The 22413-nt window shown below is 37.7% G+C and overlaps 1 protein-coding gene across 2 annotated transcripts in view; it reads left to right on the forward strand.

Moving 5' to 3' along the window:
- Positions 1-2460: 2460 nt before the first annotated feature.
- The window catches only part of LOC150101042 (tyrosine-protein kinase Src42A-like), a 156507-nt gene continuing 136554 nt past the window's right edge, over positions 2461-22413 (forward strand). For both annotated transcript variants that reach the window (XM_090401646.1, XM_090401645.1), the window contains exon 1: positions 2461-2997. In XM_090401646.1, coding sequence (XP_090257772.1) covers positions 2582-2997 — 416 coding nt within the window. In that variant the 5' untranslated portion in view covers positions 2461-2581. The remainder of the gene's footprint in view (positions 2998-22413) is intronic.

Here is a 22413-nt window from a genome sequence, read left to right on the forward strand (position 1 = left end):
GATTTCTCACAACGACCTTGGTGGGATTGCAAAAAAGCCGCACAGGACTGGGGGCCTTTTTTTCTTCTACTTGCTGGCATCTTTATGGTGGTCTACAGCACTTCTCTTGACAACGGTTCTAAAGTGCGCCTTTGGACCACGGCTCCTTATTCGTTATTTGGAGCTGCCCGCTGGGGCTTCCCTCATCCGCCACCCGAGGGATGCGCTTGGTAGTAGGGATGAGGTCCCCTCAAGCGTTTTATATATACCCTTTCTTAACTAGAATTTCAAATGGTTTGCTACCTCCCGAGTCAAGCCCATATGATCACTTTTCCCAATTGCAGCAAATGTAGCAATTCTGCTTCAAGTAATTATCTCTTAGTAAGTATAATTTCCTTTTCTTTCCTGCTATGTGATCTTTCCTGTCTCTGAATATGTCTTTATATGTCTCTGAAGTTGAGGTCCTCCATAATAATTACTTGACTTGCATTTATTGTACTAATCTGCTGATGTATATCTTCTACATGGTGATCCTCCCCAACAACGGCAAGTAATTTTATATTTTGTCCTGTTGGCCTTGATCTCACATCAGAAGTTTAAATACCTTGGGTCCATATTCTTGAGTGATGGAAAGTGGGACGTAGAGCTAGACACTCGAATTGGCTCAGCAAGCGCAATATTGTGGGAGCTTGGCCGTTCGGTAGTTTGAAGCAAGAGTTAAGCCAGAAGGCAAAGCTGGCTGTCTTCAATGCAGTTTACGTCCCCATTCTCACCTATGGTCATGAGAGCTGGGTAATGGCCGAAAGAATGCGGACATGAATCCAAGTGGCTGAAATGAGGTTCCTTCGAGGGGTTGCGGGACTGACAAGACTCGACAGGGTCAGAAGCTCTGCAATTCGGGAACCCTCAATACTCAACCTCTGCTTCTCCGTGTTGAGAGATTACAGTTACGTTGGTACGGGCATCTGGTCAGAATGCCACAAGAGAGGCTCCCTCAGCAGGCCCTCTTTGCCAAGCCAGAGGGTGGGAGGCGAAGGACTCGCTGGATAGATTATATCCAAAACCTTGGGTGGACACGTTTGGGAATCCCACCAGAACATCTGAGCTTGGTGGTGGAGGATCATGACCATTGGAAGTTCCCCTTGCAGCTATTGCCTCCACAACCTGATTAGGAAAGGTGGGCCTTGAAGATGTATGTATGTATGACCTCGATCTCACATCGGATTGATCCTAAGTAACTGCAACCTGCCCGATTAACTCCTATTCTTGTTAGCTGCAACTCATCGGCTATCATCAGCAATATCCCACCCCTATCCTATCTACTTTATCTTTGCTGAAAATACTAAATCCATCCCATCCCATCCCTGTAACTATGTTATATGCTGTTAACGAAGTCTCACTATTGCCTATATAACTTTTGGTGATGTTGCACTAACTAATGCCAAAAACTCTTTTTCTCTTATTCCTGATGCTTCTAGCATTAGTACCTAGAAACTGTAACATATCCTTATTCCCCATCCACCTTTATATTCTGACTTGACTACCTCATTCTATATTGTTGCCTGAGAGGCGAGATTCTGCATTTGTCGGTCATTCACACAGTCATTCGCTTCATATGCTCCTTTATACATACTCGTTTGCATCAGCCCTAATTGCTTTAGTTTTCCTGACTTTGCACTTCCGCACTCTTAATTAATAATGTTCTCTCTAGATACCTAATTCCGAATGCATTTAAATACAGCCATCAGCATTGGGCAAATCTTTCCGTTCATCAGACTCAGGCTATAGCTCCACAAACTCTACATTATTCGTTCTGCACAACCTGCAGACCTGAAAAACCACTGTTTTCTAAATCCTGCTAGAATTTCTAGAAATTATGCAATTGTGTGGTCAGCAAGGGGCTTTTCATGAGGGTTGATTATTAAATTACTTAAACGTATTTCGTGCAACGGTTCCGGAGAGCATTTGCGCACACTTCATAGTAAAAAAAAAAAAATAAAAAAATCAGCGAATTCTAGTCAAATATGACGAATTACACTGACTTTTGTATTACTTTATTTATTTATTTTAATGCTAGCTTGTTTCTAGAATGTATTGCTTGATCATTTGAAATTCATAAATATCGTTTTGATTTTTTTATTTCTTTTATATATATATATATATATATTTTTTTTTTTTATTTTATATATAATATATATAAAATAAAAAACGTGAGGGCGCAGCAATACGGCATACAAATTTTTTTAAATACTTTTCATTAGTTATCTTTTATTTATAATTGTGACATTATAAGGTAATTGTTATTGCAATTGTTTTATAGTGTCTTGTGCTTTCTAAAATAATTGAACTATTTTATATACGATTATTTACATCTATTAAGAACTATTTGTTTTATCGCATATCTTGATTACAGAGTGTCTGGATGTGTTATGGAGAAGATTAAACCCATCACCATCACTTCTACGTGGGAATATGTCGGTTTGGGATGCATTTTTTGTTTAGTGCGTTTGGCTACTAGATGTTTATTTAATGGCGACGTGTGGTGTAAGCCAAATATTGACTGACCTGTTTTTAGGGTGAATGAGGCGTGGAAGTTAATGCGATGGGTAACTGCTTTAGTCGTTCGGCAAACAAAAATGTGAAGAAAGGCGAAACTCCTGGGCAACCTCCAGTAGATAGAGAGCCAGGTGATAGCGGGCCATCTACGATCCCACCCCCCGGACCGAATCAGCCACCCACAGGTCCTCGTTATCCTAATGACATTAAATGCGGTCCTAGCCTTCCACCAGTACCATCTGATTCTGACAGTTCTTCGGGTTCCAGTGCTAAAATATTTGTTGCGTTATATGACTATGATGCACGGACGGATGAAGATTTAAGTTTCAAAAAAGGTGAACATTTAGAAATTCTCAATGATACCCAAGGAGATTGGTGGTATGCTCGATCAAAGGCGACTAAACAAGAAGGCTACATACCTTCAAATTATGTTGCCAAGCTGAAATCGATTGAAGCAGAGCCGTAAGTAGCACACAGCCTGATTTATTTATAACTGACTTGGTTTCAAACGTTAACTTATCATAAATGAAACATGTTTGAGGCATTTTTGTATTAAATAATCAAGTCCATTATCAAGTAGTATGTTAAGCTGATTAGTATTACACGATGTTTCATCTGTTTGTCCAAAATATTCTTTTATCAAAAAGTAATCTTTGCATGAACTCTGAGAGCTTACCAAAACTGCTTTCTGTTTACAGGAAATTTACATTTCTTCCTGTTTACATTTATTGTTATTGAAAAATTTAAGAACAATTTGATTTTTCTCCATTTATTCTAAAAGGAACTATGCGATTGGGAAATGTTAACTTCATACAGCAGATACACCTGCTTTGCAACAACAAACAAGAACAAAACAAATCTGGCAAAAGAAATAACAAGATCCATTGAGTTAATCTAGTTTCTTCAGTCACATTGCAGACCTTTATAATTACCACTCACCCATATTCTATTGATGACAAAACATTTTGAAAATTTAATGGAGTTGTAATCTGCTGAGGCGATCATTATTGATTTCCTGATTTGTACTTACCAAGGGGGTGTTAAGTTTCTGTGACAGCACTACATGATTAAATTTGCATCATTATTAATCTCTTATCAACAATTTTTCTCCAAATCAATCTGCTACTCGTGAGCACTCCAATATTGTCATAGCTAATATTTTGTGCTTCTACGCTACTTCTGACTGAATCAATCCACCTATACCTTGGTAGATTGATTCAGTCAGACTATACCTTGGTCTTCCTCTTGGTCTCATTCCTGCCATCTTAGCATCAAACACCCATTTTACTGAGGGGGTTTCACCTAATTATCATCCCATAGTTCTTATCATAACTCTCTCTAAATTTAACCACATTTAGTACATTTGTTACTCTCTCAGGCAGTAGTTTAATAATACACACATATTCTAGTTAAGAAATATGTTCTCTCCACTGTGTTACTGAACATGCTTATGCTGAGTTTGTATGGATAATCTTATCTTCTTAACGAAGACTACTTCATTGAGAAGTATTCTTAGTACTGATACTTAGCTTCTAAGGAGGTACAGACAAACAAACTTTATCTTCCATATTAGTCAGTGTTCTTGTCATTGTCACAGTAGTTCTTCACATCATCTTCACATTTGCATTACAGCTGCTGAACTTACTTTTGTCCATTATCTCCTGAGCCTGTTATTATCACTTGTTTGTGGATCCACAAATATACTGTGATCTATTTATTAGCTACTTCCTTGCAACAAACATTAAATGAGGCCCTCAAGAGGTTTATATGGACCCTGCCCTTTTGTCTTTTTATTTAAAAATCTTTCACTCCTACTTGAGGACTTCAAACTGAAATGTTCAGGGCACACAAGCAAGCAGCTGTCATAACTTTGACCTTGGAGCCTAATGCTTCTGTGGATGAGAAATGTATAAGTCAAGTCAGTTATAAATTCCATGTGGCGACTTTGTTGACAAGTTAGTTTATTGAGTTTAAATCTCTACTTATTTGAATAACTTTCATGGCTTACACTTCATCTAACAAAAATTATATAGAATTTATTCAAAACTTCTTATTTAAGTAACTTTCACAGTTTACACATGGGAAAATTATTTAAACATGTCTGGTGCACGTATTCCATTAAAGCTATTAATGACATCTCTACTAGGTTCATATGCATTATAGTGCACTTCATCAGGAGAGTGAAATAAAAAAAAAAAAAAAATTAAGAGTTAAGCCACTACCAATACAGAATATTTGAAAAAAAACCAAAACAACCTAATAACTATTAGTCCATGCAGGTGCAATTCATGTTTTGTTATGAAGGCAAGTGAAGCAATGAGAAGTGTCAGATCTGCCTTCATGGATGAAAGATGACCCAAACCTGATGCAGGATCACATCTTGTGATCTTGCATCTTGTGAGACATTAAATGCATCAAGGAGGTAAAGAAAAAAAATCAGGACTAGCAACTGACAAAAAAAAAAAAAAAGAAATCAAGCACTCTCATTGAACAGTCATTGAATGTTTCCACTGCTTCTTTAAATGCTCTACCAAAGAAAATGAATTCAAGTAAGCCATTTCTGTATCCAATGACTATCCAATGAGAGTACTTGATTTTTTTTTTTTTTTTTTGTCTGTTGCTAGTCCTGATTTCTTTATTCACATCCTTGATGTGTTCTCACCTGCATATCATGTCGGCCTGTTTATTCTACACATCAAATTCCACATAAAATGTACTATAGAGTACTGAAACTAGTAGAGGTTTAAACTGTTAATAAGAGGTACTAATAAAATAATTAGTCACCAAAGAGTCTCTATATGGAACTTATGCTGATTTTAAATGTGAAGTTTAATGGTGCAGAATAGTATTATATTTTTTACTAGAATTTTCATATAAAAAAAAAGTCTGTCAGTAACATTAGCACAACAAAGTATTCTTTGTTTCACACACACAAAAGTTTGCAAGCCTGTAGTACATTAGTACTACAGGTTTGCATAAAAAAAAATTGTATATTTTTTGTCCTTGGCTAGGGGACAGACCAGTAGCAGTTTTATTATTATTATCAAACAGACTTCTATGGAGTCAAAAGACTCATTATGTGAGGTCCCACTCTTGCATGCACATTTCATCATACCTCGACTTAAATGCATTCACTGCTTCTGAACTCGCCACAGTCTCAGGCAGTACATTCTAATCACCCACCACTCTCCATGTCATCTACTTCTACAAAAAAACATCTACTTCTCATCCTCATTCTCCAGATATTCTATAAAAAATATCATCCATGCTCATCTTTTTATGCATTAAAAATTTATGCATCTTGATCATGTTTCCCCTCTTCCTTCTATCCATTAGGCTCTGTAATTTGCATTCTATCAATCATCTCTGGATCCTCTCCAGCATCTCATCATCCTTTTGAAAATAATCAGAGATCAACCATCTTTGAATCCTCTCCAGCATCTCATCATCCATTTGAAAATAATCAGAGATCAACTGTCTCTGAATCCTCTCCAGCAACTCATCATCCTTTTGAAAACCTGACAACCAAATATGTGCATAGTAAGTCATATGAGGCCTGATCAAAGTCTTCTACAATAGAATCAAAGCATCCTTACTTCTAAACATCGGTGTTCTCTGCATTATTCCTGTAATCTGCTGTGCCATCTTAACAATTTTAACAAAATGTCCACGAAAGTTCATGTCCCTATCCACCACAACTCCCAAATCCTTCCTTTCCTCCAAAATATCCCCACCAATCCTATCCTCTGCATCCCATCTCTGCTTCCAAAATTTTAAAACCTTACACTTTGTAGCATTAAACTGAATCCCCACACACACACACACACTTGCCCATTCAGACACTCTATTTAGGTCCTCTTGCAAAGCTACAACATCTGCTCTACTTCTCATAACTTTCCCCAACTTTGCATCATCTGCAAACAACTGTAGATCACTATTTAAGCCCTTTCCAGTGTCATTTACAACTTAAACAACAATGGCCCCAAAACAAAACTCTGGGGCATGCCACTAGAGATTTTCCTCTTCTTGGATATCTCTCCCTCATACACAATCTGTTGATATCTATCAGAGAGTAAATCTAAAATCCAATGCACTATTCCTGTTTAACTACTAGTTTGTCATGTGATAACTATTGAAAGCTTTGCAAAATCTAAATATACTACCATATATGCATCCCTTTGGTCCTATCTATTCGTCACCTTGTTTTAAGTGAGCAGATTGCTAAAACACGATCTTCCTCTAGCCAATCCATGTTGTCTAAGTTCTGAATCTTTGTTGTCACTAGCTTCTCTAACACCTTGACCACAATTCCTGACGAGCAGATTGGCATATAATTCGAAGCCTTAATCTTATCTCCTCCTTTATGAAGCAGAACAATTTTGCTATCTTTCCATTCCTTTGGGACCTGGGATAATCTATGACTATTTAAAAATGCACATTAAAGCTGTTGTTAACTCTCTGGAACATTCTCTCAAGACATGCAGTGATATACCATTAATTCCATGGCCTTGTTGACATTGAGTTTACTCAATTCCTCATATACCACCTGCTCACTCACCATCAGTGGTTGCTCTCAAGTTCTGTATTATGTTAAAATCACAGGGATGGAATACTTTAATGAACTTCCTATGTAACACCTCTACTATATCCTCCTCACTGTTTATCATTCTCCTATTATCACTGACAAACATCATCCTCCCATAATCGTTCTTTCTACTGGTCATTTATCAAAAAAAGACTAGGATTTCATTTAGCATCATTTGCTAACTGCTACTCATACTACACTTTTGCTACCCTTGCTAAGTGAGTCAACTTCCTTGCTTGCTCTTTGTACTCCTCGTGTAACCTAATTACCTTCACTCATCTTGTGCCACCTCCACAATGCCCTTTTCTTCCAGTTTGCATGCTTCACCTCTTCAGTCATCCATTTTACACCTACTTTATTTAATCTCCTGAGGAATACACTGTCATTGCCTCTGCCAGATATTTTCTGAGTAGAGATCAAGCAGCATTGATTTCCTTCCCATGCAATTCAGTAAAGTTCCACACAGACTTCTTTCTCAGAGGTGCTGATATGGCTAGCACCACCCAGGTGATCACTTCATGGTCAATTTCACCAACTGGAAGAAGATGTGACATCAATATCTTCTTATGAGATAATCAAATCCCAGACCCTCCAATAAATGTAGCCTCTGTTACATACTGCTTAAGGTAGTTATCCCTTAAAAACTCAGTGCCATCTCTTCATTCCAGTCTATATTACCATAATTGATCATCATCTGTTTACTGGACATCCACAGATACCGTATGGTCACTCTGATGCTCAGTGATGTGCCACACACCATTCCTCGCCATGTAGTCCTGTTGTATGCTTTTCTGGAGGCTTCCTCTCTCTCTCTCTGAAGATCAGTCACTTCACACACACCAACCATCTCATTGATAGTCTGACCCTTCATCTTTTCCCAGTAACTTTGCCTTCTATTACTGTTCTGAGAAGGCCTCCTTCCATCCTTTCAATGTGTCCAAAATATTTTAACTTTCTTCTGTCAATATCCTTAAGGAGCCTTAAAGTTCTACTGATCTTTTCTAACACCCATTCATTTGTATGCCTTTCAATATATGATATCCTCAACTTTGTTCCCATGGAGATAGATCCATCCTTCCAGAATTTAGACAAGTCTCTACATGTTGTTTAGCCATTCCTAATCTTCTTCTGATGTCTTTTGAGCAGTAATTCTTCACATTAATAATGGATCCAGGTACTCAAACTTGCTGACTTCCTCAGTTCTTTCTCCATTATGGTACACTTGTTTCTCAAGAGCTTCCCTGTTTGTATTTCTTTTGAGAACCATAATTTTTGTCTTGGATGGATTGAGTTGAAGTCCTTCCTCTGTTATTACTGATCTTGTTAACTTTATCAAAAATATGGCCTAGTTTTTCCTTGTCATTAGAGGAGTATGGTACTATCAGCATACATCAGATTACCGATCAATCTACTACCTATTCTAATTCCTGTCTTGAGCTCATCCAATGCTTCAGACGTGTTGTCCTCAGCATATATACCAAACAAGTGAGGGGAAAATAAATATCCTTGCCTAACTTCTTTTCCAACCTGAAGCCAATCAATTAATCCAACACTTGTTCTTACCATGACATCTTGCTCCCTATTGGCTATCAACCTGATAGTGTGTCGAGGAAAACCCATTCTTTTCATTACTTCCCACAGTTCTGAACACAGTCAAAAGCTTTAGAGTAGTCTAAGAAAAAACACATTACTAGAGGCAATCTAAATTCTTTATAGTTTTCTCTGATCTATCTAAGGCAAAGGATCTGATCTCTGGTGTCCTTACCTTTCTTAAAATCTGCTTGTTCCTTGGGCATCTCTCCCTCAACTTTGGCCTCAATTCTATTTAGCATGACCTTCAATAAAATCTTGTTTGCATGAGAGATTAAAACTAATGGTTCTATAGTTCTTGCAATCCTTCATATCTCCCTTTTTACATAGTGGTATGAAACTGACTTCTTCCAGTCTCTAGGCCAGGGGTTGCCAAACTTCTTTGACCGTTGACCCCTTCAAGAATTTCTTACTTTTTATCTACCCCCTCTATTTTACTATTACTTAATTATAATAGGACAAGCAGAAAAGATGCTTATGTGAGTTTTTAGATTGTTTATTTTATAGTTACAGCGTTTCTTGTATGTGTAATATAGTATATATTATTATATTGGCTTAATGTCAAACGGATAAGTTTTTGACGTCATTCTTAACATTACATATTTGATAGGAGAGATAAATAATATATATGAAATATAAAATTTCATTTAGATAACAAAATAACAATAATACAATCTTCCTATAGGTATATATAGGATGTACCAGCCCTGCTCAACTCTTCAACATAGAAAAGTTTAGTTCGTGAATGAATAATGATTGAATTATAATATGTATATTGATGAATTTTAGAACATTAACGCTCACTTGTATGTCGATGCGCAAAAATGAGAACTGGGATCTAATACGTGTAAGTATAAGTAAATAAGCAACCACACACATGTTGCAATCCCTCTCCCGCCAGGCCGAAACCACTGACATCCGTTTATTGGTAAATACGTCATTTTGGCCTACATGATTGGCCTCCGTAACTATTTTCATGATCTTGCTCCATCTTACAGGTCCTATTCATGTCACTGTTCTCACGATTCACTCTTAATTGCATTGTCATTCAGAATGAAGGTAATCCAAGTTTACTGAATTAAATATTACCCGTACAATGATGTCTTATATTTTTCTATCGACCCCTGAGCCCGAATCGGCCCCCTAACAATGTTATATCGATCCCTGGGGATCGATATCGACCACTGTCCTAGGCCATGATTCTTTCATTCCTGTGGCCTTAATTAACTCTGCTGGGATTTCATCTGTACCTGGGGCCTTATTGCTGTTAAGCTGTTTAACTGCTCTTTCAGCTTCATGCCTAAGTGGAGGAGGTTCCAAATTGCAATTATCCTGGTGAGAGGGCTCCTCCAAATTTTCTTTATCCACTCTGTTGTACAGTTCCTCACAGTATTCTATCTTTTTTTTGATTTCCAATTCTTCTGGTAGTTATGCTCCATTCCTATCTTTGATGACATTCCTTTGGGCTTAAACTTGTGCTTTATGTCATGAACTAAATAAAACAACCTTTTATAATTCTGCCTCCTCATGTGGAACTCTCTCTCTTCGCATTTATTAGTATAAAACTTTTTCTTGTCCTGCTTGATGGCTCTTCTAACTTCTATGTAATCTCTTATATTCTTCACTCTCTGTGTCTCTTTGTTTTTCCAACCACCTTCTTTTGATATGAATCCATGGGTCTCTTGGTCTTATTGGGCTGAGATACTTCATGGCTGTATCCTGTATTATCACCTTGACTTCTTCCCAAAGCATTTCTGGTAAGTTCTCCATATTGGTCTCCAAAAAAATCATCACCCAACTGAGTTGATGTTTCTTGTGTGGATCACTAGGAATTACTCTAACATCCATTCTAGTGGGATGTGCCTGACTTGGAAGTTTTGAGAATCTTACTAGCTGATGGTCTATACTACAATCTGCTTCAGGACAGATATGCACATCAGAGATGCTTGTCTTCCACTGCTGGAGAGCCAGGATGTAATCAATATGGTGCCTTAACCTATCAATGTTAGATATCCAAGTATAGGTCCATTGTGGGTGATTCTGGAAGCAGGTATTGATAATAACTAATCTCTTAGCATGGGCAAATTCCAACAATCTTTCACCATGGGTATTACGTTCACCCAGACCATAAATGCCACACTCAGGTCTAACTCTCGTACTCTTTCCCACTTTTGCATTTAAGTCCCCTAAGATGTAAAGTATGTCTCTCCTTGGTAGGTGATCCAAAACAGTCTCTAAGTTTTCATAGAATTCCTCACTCTCTTCATCAGGCCTATCTGTGTGGGGTGCATAAACTACCACAATTGATACGTCGATAGGATGAGCCTTAAGTTTAATAGAAAGTATCCTATCATTAATGGGGTTATATAATCAAGAAGGATTCTTGCTTGAACTGTCTTCAGTATCACAGCTTCCCTTTGATGCTTTGTGTCACCTCCTGAGTAAACAACTAGTTTACCTTACCATCCTGTCTTTTGAAGTGACGTTGTCCATTCCAAATTCCCAGGATGTCAATTTTATACCTATCCAACTCTTTACAGACAATCTCAAGAGTACCCATCTGTAGACCCCGAACATTATGTTATGATGTAAAATTCCCTTCTAAGATTAATCCTATACATTCTGTGTTCATCATTCACAATATCACTGACTTTTGTTAGAGACTGTAATATACTTCTCCAACAGGACCCCCTGCCTAAACACCCAGAACGTGGTTCTGATTATTCTGCACAACAACCGATGCAGCATGAGACGTATTATAAGGCACAACCATATTAGCATTTTGGAGTTAAGTCACTGCAAGAAAAAAGTAGTAGGATTGCAGAGGCCCTTTCCACATATCTGTGAAGTTTTGTCCCCCAATTCATCCCACGTTGGCCAGGTGGGTTGGGACTTCCACCTACTAAGTTAGGCAGACTCTCACTGCATAAGATGAAATGAAATAGCAAACCAAAGATATACTTGAGTTGCTAAATGATCATTTTGCAAAGATGTATCATCCAGGTGGTCATTTTACACTTGCTGATGTAACACCTAGATACCATGACCACTATTTAACATAGAATATCGACTGCATGGTCATCATTTAATAAGCTAGGTAAAATCTGGAAAAATAATAAAATCTCCAAACTCTAAAAATCAAATTATATAATGCAATTATAATATCCACTATGCTATATGCTTCAGAAACTTCGACACTCAAGAAGACAGATACGAAAACTGGAGGCTTTCAAGATGAAATGTCTCCGAAAAATAAATAAAACAAAATGGATAGAAAAGAAAACAAATGAAACTGTAAGACAAGACCTAAAATATACAGACTCATTAATCAAAAAGATCAAAAGAAGACAACTTCATTGGTACAGACATGTAGAGAGAATGCCATCAAAAAGATTACTCAACCTTGTTCTGTATGCAAGAATAAAAGGAAGACCAAGAACTAAATGGATAACAACAATAAAGGTCAACTCTGGATTACAAACATAGAGACAGCTCACCAGCCATACAAGAAACCGAGACTCCTGGAGGTTGTTGTGGAAACATGAAAGACTCAGCCCATCCCCGACGGAAGAAGACAGTAAGTAAGTAAGATGTTACAGAGATGAACATTGAAGTAGATGAACAGGAGGTATTCAGCATATTAAAAAATAGGAATGTGAACACAGCAGTGGGACTGTATGGCATATCAGCCCATGTACTATGTGAATGTGCAAGAGAATTGGCATTGCCTCTGAAGAAGTTGTTCAATCCAAGTCTCAGCTCTAATAGGGTTCAAGTGAGTGGGAAGTGGGTAAGATAGTACCACTGCATAAATGTGGCTCCAAGACAGAAGTAGCAAACTACAGACCAATTAATGTATCGGGAGTGGTTGTTAAAGTATTTGGAAAAGTTAGTGAAAGGTAAAATACAACAGTGGATGGATAGGGATGCAATACTCTATAGTGGGCAGCATAGTTTTGTAAAGGGTAGGTCCTGTCTTAGTAACTTATTCACATTTTATAATAAAGTGACAGCAGAAGGATGGAATCTAGAAGAATGATGGTGACTAGTAGAGTACCTCAGGGTTCTGTAACTAGAGCCACTATTAATTATATATCAATTATATAGGAAAAGATTTAAGGGGGATATTCAGTTGTTTGCTGATGATGCAAAACTGGGGGAGAGCGATAGTTGATAAAGGTGATGTAGATATCCTGCAGAATGACTTAAATAAATTGGCATTGTGGGAAAAAGGATAATGATTGTCAATGTAATGTTGCAAAATGTAAGGTTACGCACTTTGGGTTGAAAACATTGCATATGGTGTATCATACAGGATTGCAGGAAAAAGAATACACCAACAAGTAAAGATAAGAAAGTTATTATCCATCTTTATATGGACTGCACCAAGATTTGGTCACTTAGTTGTCTTGGGGACCAGGAGATGGTTGAGAGGATTCAGAGACTAGTGACCAAGATGGTGACAGGTCTGTGGAATACTCACTATGAGAATAGGTTGAAGGTTTGTGGGTTACAGAGTTTTGTTGATAGGTGTAAAAGAGGGGACGTGATAGAACCATTTAAGATATTAAAGGGGTTTTATAAAATTAATACAAGTGAAATATTTCAATATATGACAAATAGTGAGAGAACTAAGGGCTCTGTGTAAGTTGTGTAAGAGTGTGGTTAGTAGGGGTACGTAGACTAAATTTTTTGCATGGAGAGTGGTGAGCGAGTGGAATGAATTGCCAAAATTGGTTGAGACTTCCCTGACAGCGAATGGATTCAAGGAGAGGTATGATAGGATTTGTGTGTATGCTGGTTGATTAAGAAGTAGGAAGTGTACAGACTTACTGTATGCTCCTGATTTAATATCAAACCTTTTGCATATCCTTTCATTCTGCTACTCATTTAGCAGTTAAAATTAGAACAGAATATCTATTAGGAAGCAAAGATGATTGCTACAACAGTGTATGGTTTAAGATACTGTTATGCTGAGAAAGTGATAGTAAAGAAAATCTCGAATGGAAGAACACAAATGACTGTTATAAATGCCGAAATCTCTTGTTTTGCTTTGAAGCATATTAATAGCAGTAATCATTACAGCATCACTCATGAAGCAGCAACTCCTAAAATTATCCTGCCAAATGAGAACTCTAATATATATATATATATAAAGTAATGGCAAGAGTACTGCATAAAGAAAAGCGTACGGGTGGATGCCTTATCTATCTGCTGAAATGAAAAGAAAAAAAACATATCACAGAATTAACTTGCAATAGGATAAGCATTTTGCCTAAGGAGTAGATGATTTCCTCAGGTGAAATGTCACGCATTCCACCAAAATATCACTAATATCAAAGTCCAACAGAAATGTAAAAAAAAAAAAAGTATGTGGCCATTTGTTCTCAGTCTGATTCCTTATTAGAAAATGCACAATATACTTATCACCTGACATTGTGTTGACTTTAACAATCTTCTTTTTCAACTGCCTCATCTGTACTACTTATGAGCAACAATGGATGCTATACTTTGTGAGGTATAGTGGGCCCAATGAACCAGTGTTTTAATAGCTCTTGCCTTTTGACTGGGCTGTGATAAGATTCAGCATGGATATAATGGCCTGTATGAGTCTTCTTGCTATAAACTGAGAAATGTAGGTTACCATCTGGTTGGCAAACTGTTGTATTAATGCCTAACAATGACCCCTCCCTTCTCTCTCTCTATCTCTCTCAGTATTCCTTCCCTGTATTCTTATCCTTTCACTTTTCATTTAACGAACACTCCAGTTGGAGTGTTGGTCATGAAGATCGTTTGAGGGAATGTGGATTGCAGAGGTTGGTGGATAGGAGGAAAATAGGAGATGTGATAGATACCTTCAAGTTAGTTAAGGGATTCTATCAGAATACAGGTAACCCTCGTATAATGCGGTACTTATACAACGTAGTTTCAATATAACGTGGTCTACAAATTGTAGTAATCCTTGTTGAACCCAGTACTTATACAACACGGTTTCGATATAAGACGGTCTACAAATTGTAGTAATACTTTATCTTTTTATATATTTTTCAACGTGCGACTTAAAAATCAAAAAGCATGGATATAACAGCCTGTATAAGTCTTCTTTCGAAAAACTGAAAAAGTAAGCTTCTATCTGGTTAATGAAGAATTATAAGATCCAAAAAGGCTAATTGGTTATTTACTGATTCTTCTATGGTGAATTGGATCCTGGGATGAAGTGCATTTAATTTGGAAAGAAACTACTGTAACTCTGAGGAAGAGCTATTCCAAATTGCAAAAATATCATCCACAAATCTGTACCAAGGTGTAGGTCGAGGTGAAATGTCATCAAAGATATGTTGTTTAAAATGTTCCTTGAAGAAGTTGGCAATAGTAGGAGAAATTAAATTGTCCATGGCTATTCCTTCAATTTGTTTTTAAAGGAAAAATAAGCAGAATGTATTACAAAATCACAGTGTAACAATATCTGAAGGAAATTATTCTTGAACTAATTCAATGATGTCAGATAAAGGAATATTTGTAAACTAGGATACAACATCTAAATTGATCATAATAGTAGAATCATCCAGATGAAGATGAGAAATTTTATTTTTAAAATCCAAAGTTTTTTTTTTTTTTTTTTTTTTTCTTTTTTGAAATAGTAAGTAAATTGGATAAGAATTTAGATATCTTATAGGTAGGACATTCTATACAGTCAATCAATGACTGGTCTTTATGGAATACTATTTATGAAATTTTGGAAGACCATATAATCGAGATGGACCACCAAAGAAGGTTTTAAGCTTTTACTTTTGTTCTTCATCCCAATTAGAAACATTGATAAGAGAATTAAGTCTGGTTTAGCTGATTACAGTTAGGATCAGATATGAGAGACCTATAAGTTGAATAGTTAATTAAAATTATAATAACGGAATTAACTCACGTAAAATATTATTTATTAGTAGAATTTTCTCTTGAGTATCACAGGCATCTTCAGTACATGTATAAAGCTAATTAAATAATAACTGACAATTCCAAAAGGCACCACTTAAATAGCTAATGTTAGATAACTTAAAAAGGTCAATAAATTTCTTAACTTATTTAAAAAAAAAACAAATAAATAAATTATATATATATATATACAATTAAAAAAGTTAGGAAAGATTAGCTGATTTATAAAATACTATCTCCCACAGAGGGGATAGACTTTGACCATCGGATCTGTTTAAGTTAGGAGAGTGAAGTAAAGTTTCACATGTTTTTTATAAAGCCGTTCCATGAGGAACCGACTTTTGTGAAGGACTCGTCTTGTTCCAATGAACTCTGTCTAGTGTTGATGGCATGCTCTGCAAGTCCAAACTGTTCAGGTTCAAGGTATTGAATATAAGATTGGTGTTCCTCTAGCCGAATAAAAGCAGATCTTCCTGTTTGTTTGTGCGAAATAAGATAACCCACAAGAGCAAGAAATCTGGTAGACACCTGGATAACTGAGATGTGGAAGCTTGTCCTTTGGAGAAGTGAGAAAGGTGGAGATTTTTCTGATTGGTCGAAAGGCAACAAAAATATTTAGTGGTTTTAAAACTTTTGCTATGCATTCACTAATGCCTTGCTCATAAGGGATAGGAATACGCATTATTTCTTCTGTATTTGAAGAGGAAGATATATCAAAACTACTCAAAGCTCTATTTAATTAAGGGGATAATAAATCCCTCATTATTTCAAAGCCGAATAAGAAACTTGAAGATCAAAATCTCAGAGTTTCATGCTGAAGAACGTCCAGCAAGTCTAAGCATAAGTCAACGCCTGGTGGTATAACACTAGGGTAACTTGGAGCAAAAGTGGGGCAAGCTTCAATCACTGTCCTTAATATTTTCTCATAATGTAAAACAAAGCTCCTAGGAGATGCATTACTGTTTTACATTATGAGGGAAGGTCACTACCCAGATTGGTTTCGACCTTTATTGAGGTGTCATCAGTGAGTAGGTAGAATGGGAGTTCATGTCGTTCATCATCGGCCTTTGGAGTATAAAGATTGCTGAGAGTCAGCAGGTAGTAAGAGGGGAAGAGAATGAAAGGTAGAGTATGATAGTACGAGGTAGTAAAGAGGCTTCAGCCAACCTGTTTAGCTGTATAACCCAGAGGTTGTGGCTAAAAGGTCTGTGAACATCATCTCCTTACACCTGTTCTTTAAATAAAAAAAACTTTGAAATAAACTTATCTTATTTGCGCTCGTAAAATAATTTTAAATTAACAATTTAACTAACCAGGTATCTATGGAGATCATCTCCTAACACCTGTTTTAGTATAAAACTTAAGCCTTTTTTTTTTCTTCTTTTTTTCAGAAAAAAAAAACGCGTAACTACGGGAATCAAAAGGTAAAATTACTGCAGGAATGAAAGCATTACTGTGTGAATTAGAGCATAAAAGTTATAGGCGTTTTTTTTTTGTTTTTGTTTTTTAAAAAAAAGCAGTAAAGAACTGGCCAACCTTACACCACGGAAAAAAACAAAATTTGGGGGAAGAACCTAGCCTGAGAGATGCCGCTCCCAAGGAGCAGCACTGCCTCGCTGTAAGCCTTCGCAGCCCGGGTTCTCAGATCTTCCCCCTCCTATTGAACTGTAAGAACCCATGAAGAAAGAAAAACAGGTGTTACTCTTTAAAGGACGAGACATGGTATGATTAGGCCTTGTCTCAGGATATAGAGGATAGGTGATTTGCACCATTTATTTACAAACCTCCCATCCCCTAGTATAGGGGTTCTCAACCTTTTCCAGTGGCGTACCACTATATTTAATTCAAGATATTAGATGTACCAGTAAGGCAGTGGCTCACATACCATAGGTTGAGAATCCCTGCCCTAGTATATGCCTTTCTTGTGCGAAAAACCTAGGGAGGTAGAAATAGATCCCGCTAAGGATTCTGGCTTGTATTCTGTTTTCATCGCTGATTTGGGACTTTTTCCGCACTTTCTAGATGTGATACTTGATTACATCGATGAGGAAAATTGTAAATTTCTGAATTTTCTTGACTGGTGGGGGAAATTGCAGGTACAAGACCTCCTCTAGTTCTAAGTGGCTGGATTCCCAGTACTGTGCTTAGTCTCTGCCAGATACGTCGGGCGAGGGGGGGGGGCACAAGTAAAAAAAATGTCCCACTGTTTCAACACTTTGGCAGACATTGCAGAAGGGGTCGCACAGTCTTGAATTGCATCGGGACATAACCAGTTTCACTGGTAGCCAACCGTAGGCTATTTGCCATGCCAGATCCTGGTGAAATGGCTGGCCCCAGCTATTTCTGATATTTTGAAATAGCGTTTCCATGTTAGTTTCTATATTTGGCGTATCATATCTGGAAAGTTGCAAGAACTCCCAATATCTTGCTTGTGGCTTTAATTTTAGGATTTCCATCCCTTTGGTTTTAAATTTTTTAAGCTGTTGGCATAGTGGATAATACCATTCTGGCACAACCACTGTGCTGGGATCAGCATGTCCCAAAGTAGGGGAAAAATCCCCTAGAAAGTATTTAATTAGGGAGCCTGAAATATTTAGATTTTAAGGCCTTCCCTATGGTTTTGAGAGTGTTTGCATTGAATAGGTACTGTTAGGGCTGAGTTTGCGGGACTAAACCACAGGGAAGGTTATTTCTATGGAAATTTCCAAAAATTTTAATTTTTGACTTTGAAGTATTAACGTGAAGACCACTGGCCATGCTGAATTTTTGCTATATGCTGAAATAAATGTAGATGGACCCAGAGTCTCTGAGCATCGCCACTACATCATCGGCATATGCTACAATTTTGCTCTGTCTGTAGACTAGGGGTAACGGTATTCCTCTAACTGCAGGGGAGTTATCTATTTTTCTTATGAGGGTTCTAACGTGAGTGAGGAGAGGGCTTAGTGGGCAGCCCTGCCTTATCCCCTTTTTAATAGAAACAGGTTCCGAGAGAAACCCATTGATAGCTATTTGGGTGGAGGCCTCTGCATAGATGTTTTTGATTGTTTACCAAAGCTTCCAGTTCACACCTATTTTCTGAAGGATGTCCTGCAAGTACATGTGTCTGACACTGTCGAATGCCTTTTCCAGATCCGTAGAGAGAAGTGCCAAAGGGTAATTTTTGTATTTGGCCAGACGGATTAGATCTCTTAAGAAGAAGAGACTTAATTCCATCGATCTACCCGGTATTCCGTAAACCTGGGAGCTTGTTATAATTCTTTCTATACTGCATTTGATGCGGCTGCAGATAATTTTTGCAAATATTTTTTAGTCCGAATTGGTTAGGGAGATCGGTCGCCAGCTATCTGCCAAGGTGCGATCTTGATCTTTCTTTGGGATAAAAATTGTGTAGCTTTTAACGAATTCCTCATGGATATTTCCCGAAGTGAGGAATTTGTTAAATATTTTTACTATTTAACAAAAAACTGGTAATGCATAGTCCCAGATAGATCGGTAAAATTCTATCCCTAACCCATCTAACCCTGGGGTTTTTCTTGCCTTTATTGTTTTCAAGCTTTTTTTATTTCCTCAGCAGTTATCGGCCTGTCATGGGGAGCGCTAAGATTCTCAGGAGACGGAGACAATAGATGTCCCATAGAGTCTTTCTGGACATTGAAGACCCCTCCCCCTGCGATTGGGGGAAGAATTAGTATCCCCACCCTTCGCGAGTGAGCTTCCCCAAAACACCAGTAACTGGTGACCGGGTAGCTTCTCGAAAAGTTCTCCATGTCCCAGTGTTTGTAAAAGTGGGTTTCTTGTAAGAATAAAATGTTGATATTATGCATTAGCATCAGTCTCCAGACAGTGCTTTGCACCTGAGGATTGCACAGACTGCTTATGTTTAATGTTGCAATTTTTAAACTTTGGTTCATTTTTAGAGGTTGGGGGGGGGTGTTGCTTCTTTTACAAACTTCCTGAATTCTGGAGGGGAGGAGAATATTGCTATTCTCCATATTGCCGTCCTAGAATTTCATATCTTCATTAGAATCATCTTCATTAGAGATCTGGGATTCCAGTTCCCCTGGTTCCTCCATTGCTGTTAGATTTTCCTCTGATGGATTTGGGCTGCTGGCTTTTGTCCTTTTATTTTCTTCCATGTCTGAGTCTCGTGCGTTTTGCAGCACTGTTTGTTTCCATTTTTTCTTCTCTTGTTTCTGTTTTACTAGTAGGGATTTCTACCTTTGCAGAGTGCTTCTTCTTTTCTGTTTTTCTTGGTGTGGTGTGTTTAAACACTTTAGGATCTGCTGTCAACATCGTGTCAGGTGGTGGCTGTACAGGTAGAGCTGCTTCTTGCTCTGCCATCGCATGGTTTTCTGTAGGTATTGCAGAGGCAGGGATTATATTACCTCCTTTTCTTTCCGCATGTGTTTTGTGCGGGCATGCATTTACATTGTGTCCCCTCATTTTAAACATGTTTGATCGCCTTGATCCAGGCCGTGACCTGCTGTCAAGCAGTTTTGACATTTGCCTTTGGGGCAGCCTACGTCTTCATGCAAATGGAGATGTAGACCACCCCCGACTTCCATTGTGGGAAGTCACTGTCCTGCATTATTCTAACTTCTTTAACCATTTCCCCATTTGGAAAAAAAGACTCTTAATTAAAGCATCCCCGTTTTCTAAATATTCTACTGGGAACCTGTCTATTCTGATCGTTTTTAACATACTTCCTACTATAGTAGGGTGGTATTTTTGTCCTTTGCATTGAACTTCTAAAAAGAGTTTTGCTCTCGTTGCTTCGTCTTTTACAACGACCTGGAACCTCCCTCCCCCATATGGGGTAAATCCGAATATATTATTAATCCCTACAGTATCTATTAAAGCTTTTGCAAACGTCCGCTTTTCGATGTTAGAGTTTACCTCAAAACCGAGGGTTTTCACTCTAGGTAAGAAGGAAGTCATATTAGAAAGTTAAGAATACCTTTGTTATAATTTCCCGAAAAAAAAAAGGAAGGAACCAGTGGGCCTTTCAGGAAAGAGAAAAACGGCAAGCATCCTCCGTCTGCAGAAATCTCCTACTAACGGAAGACTGACAGACTGGCACCAGGCAAGAACAAAAATACCAGAGAAAACAAGGAAAATAACAAGAAAGGGGTTTTACCAAGTTGTCTTGCAGGTATCATGCAGCAGGGCTTGCACAGGATCTTCAAGCTCTCGATCACGGTCGCGGGAAAACGGCAGCTGGTCTTGAAACTCGAAATTGAAGCTCTGGTCAGTGAGTAGGTAGACCTGGATATTACCAAAGTTTTAGTATTATCCAGGTATACCTACAGGTTTAGCAGCTCCTAGGATATGCATTACTGTTTTACATAATGAGGGAAACCCAGATTGGTTTCGACCTTTATTAAGGTCTCATCAGTAAATAGGTAGACCTGGATAATACCAATGTTTTAGTGAACCGAGCTTAAAAAAAAGCCTTTTGGCTCTTTATTGTAGTAATAATATATGGGTACACCTTTCTGGCAATTGGTATAGTAAGGTATGTAATCTTGGTTCACTAAAACCTTGGTATTATCCATGTCTACCTACTCACTGATGAGACCTCATTAAAGGTCGAAACCAGTCTGGGCAGTGACCTTCCCTCGTAATGTAAAACAGTAATGCATCCCCTAGGAGCTGCATTTTACATTATGAGAAAACATTAAGGACAGTGATCGAAGCTTGCTCCACCTTTGTTCCGAGTTGCCCTAGTGTTGTACCACCAGCCTTTGACTTACGCTTGGACTTACCGGACATTCTTTGGCATGAAACTCTGAGATTTCGATCTTCGAGTTTCTTATTCAGCTTTGAAATAATGAGGGATTTATTATCTCCTTAATTAAATAATTTACGTTGCCGAATAATATATGTACCCATATATTATTACTACAATAAAGAGCCTTTTGGCTCTTTATTGTAGTAATAATATATGGGTACACCCTTCTGGCAATTCGTATAGTAAAGTATGTAAGCTTGGTTCACTAAAACCTTGATATTATCCAGGTCTACCTACTCACTGATGAGACCTCAATAAAGGTCGAAACCCAGATCGGTTTCGACCTTTATCGAGGTCTGGGTTTCACCTTCCTTCATAATGTAAAACAGTAATGCATCTCCTAGGAGCTGCATTTTACATTATGAGAAAATATTAAGGACAGTGATCGAAGCTTGCTCTGCCTTTGCTCCGAGTTGCACTAGTGTTGTACCACCAAGCGTTGACTTACGCTTGGACTTGACGGTTGTTCTTCGGCATGAAACTCTGAGATTTCGATCTTCGAGTTTCGGCTTTGAAATAATGAGGGGTTTATTATCCCCTTAATTAAATAATTTATGTCACCAAAAAAAAAAGCCTTTAGGCTCTTTATTGTACTCAGAGCTCTTTGATGAAGGAATTCTTATATCCATTAGATAAAAAAGAGGAAATAATATATTGCAATTCTTTTTGTAATAGTTCATCTGAAGAACAGAAGGAGTGGGCCCGATGAAACAGTGTTTTAATAATTCTTGCCTTTTGACTGAGATGGTGATGAGATTCAGCATGGATATAATGGCCTGTATGAGTCTTCTTCCTATAGACTGAGAAATGTAGGTTACCATCTTGTTGGCAAAGAATTAAAAGATCTAAATAGGCTAACTGCTTATTTACTTCTACTTCTAGGGTGAACTGGATCCTTGGATGAAGTGCACTTAATTTAGAGAGAAACTATTGTAATTCATCAGAAGAGCCATTCCAGATAGCTAAAATGTCATCTACA

Source organism: Typopeltis vanoorti, chromosome 12, assembly GCF_054136105.1.
Source record: "Typopeltis vanoorti isolate ZY-2024b chromosome 12, IOZ_Tvanoo_1.0, whole genome shotgun sequence".
NCBI classification, from domain to species: domain Eukaryota; kingdom Metazoa; phylum Arthropoda; class Arachnida; order Uropygi; family Thelyphonidae; genus Typopeltis; species Typopeltis vanoorti.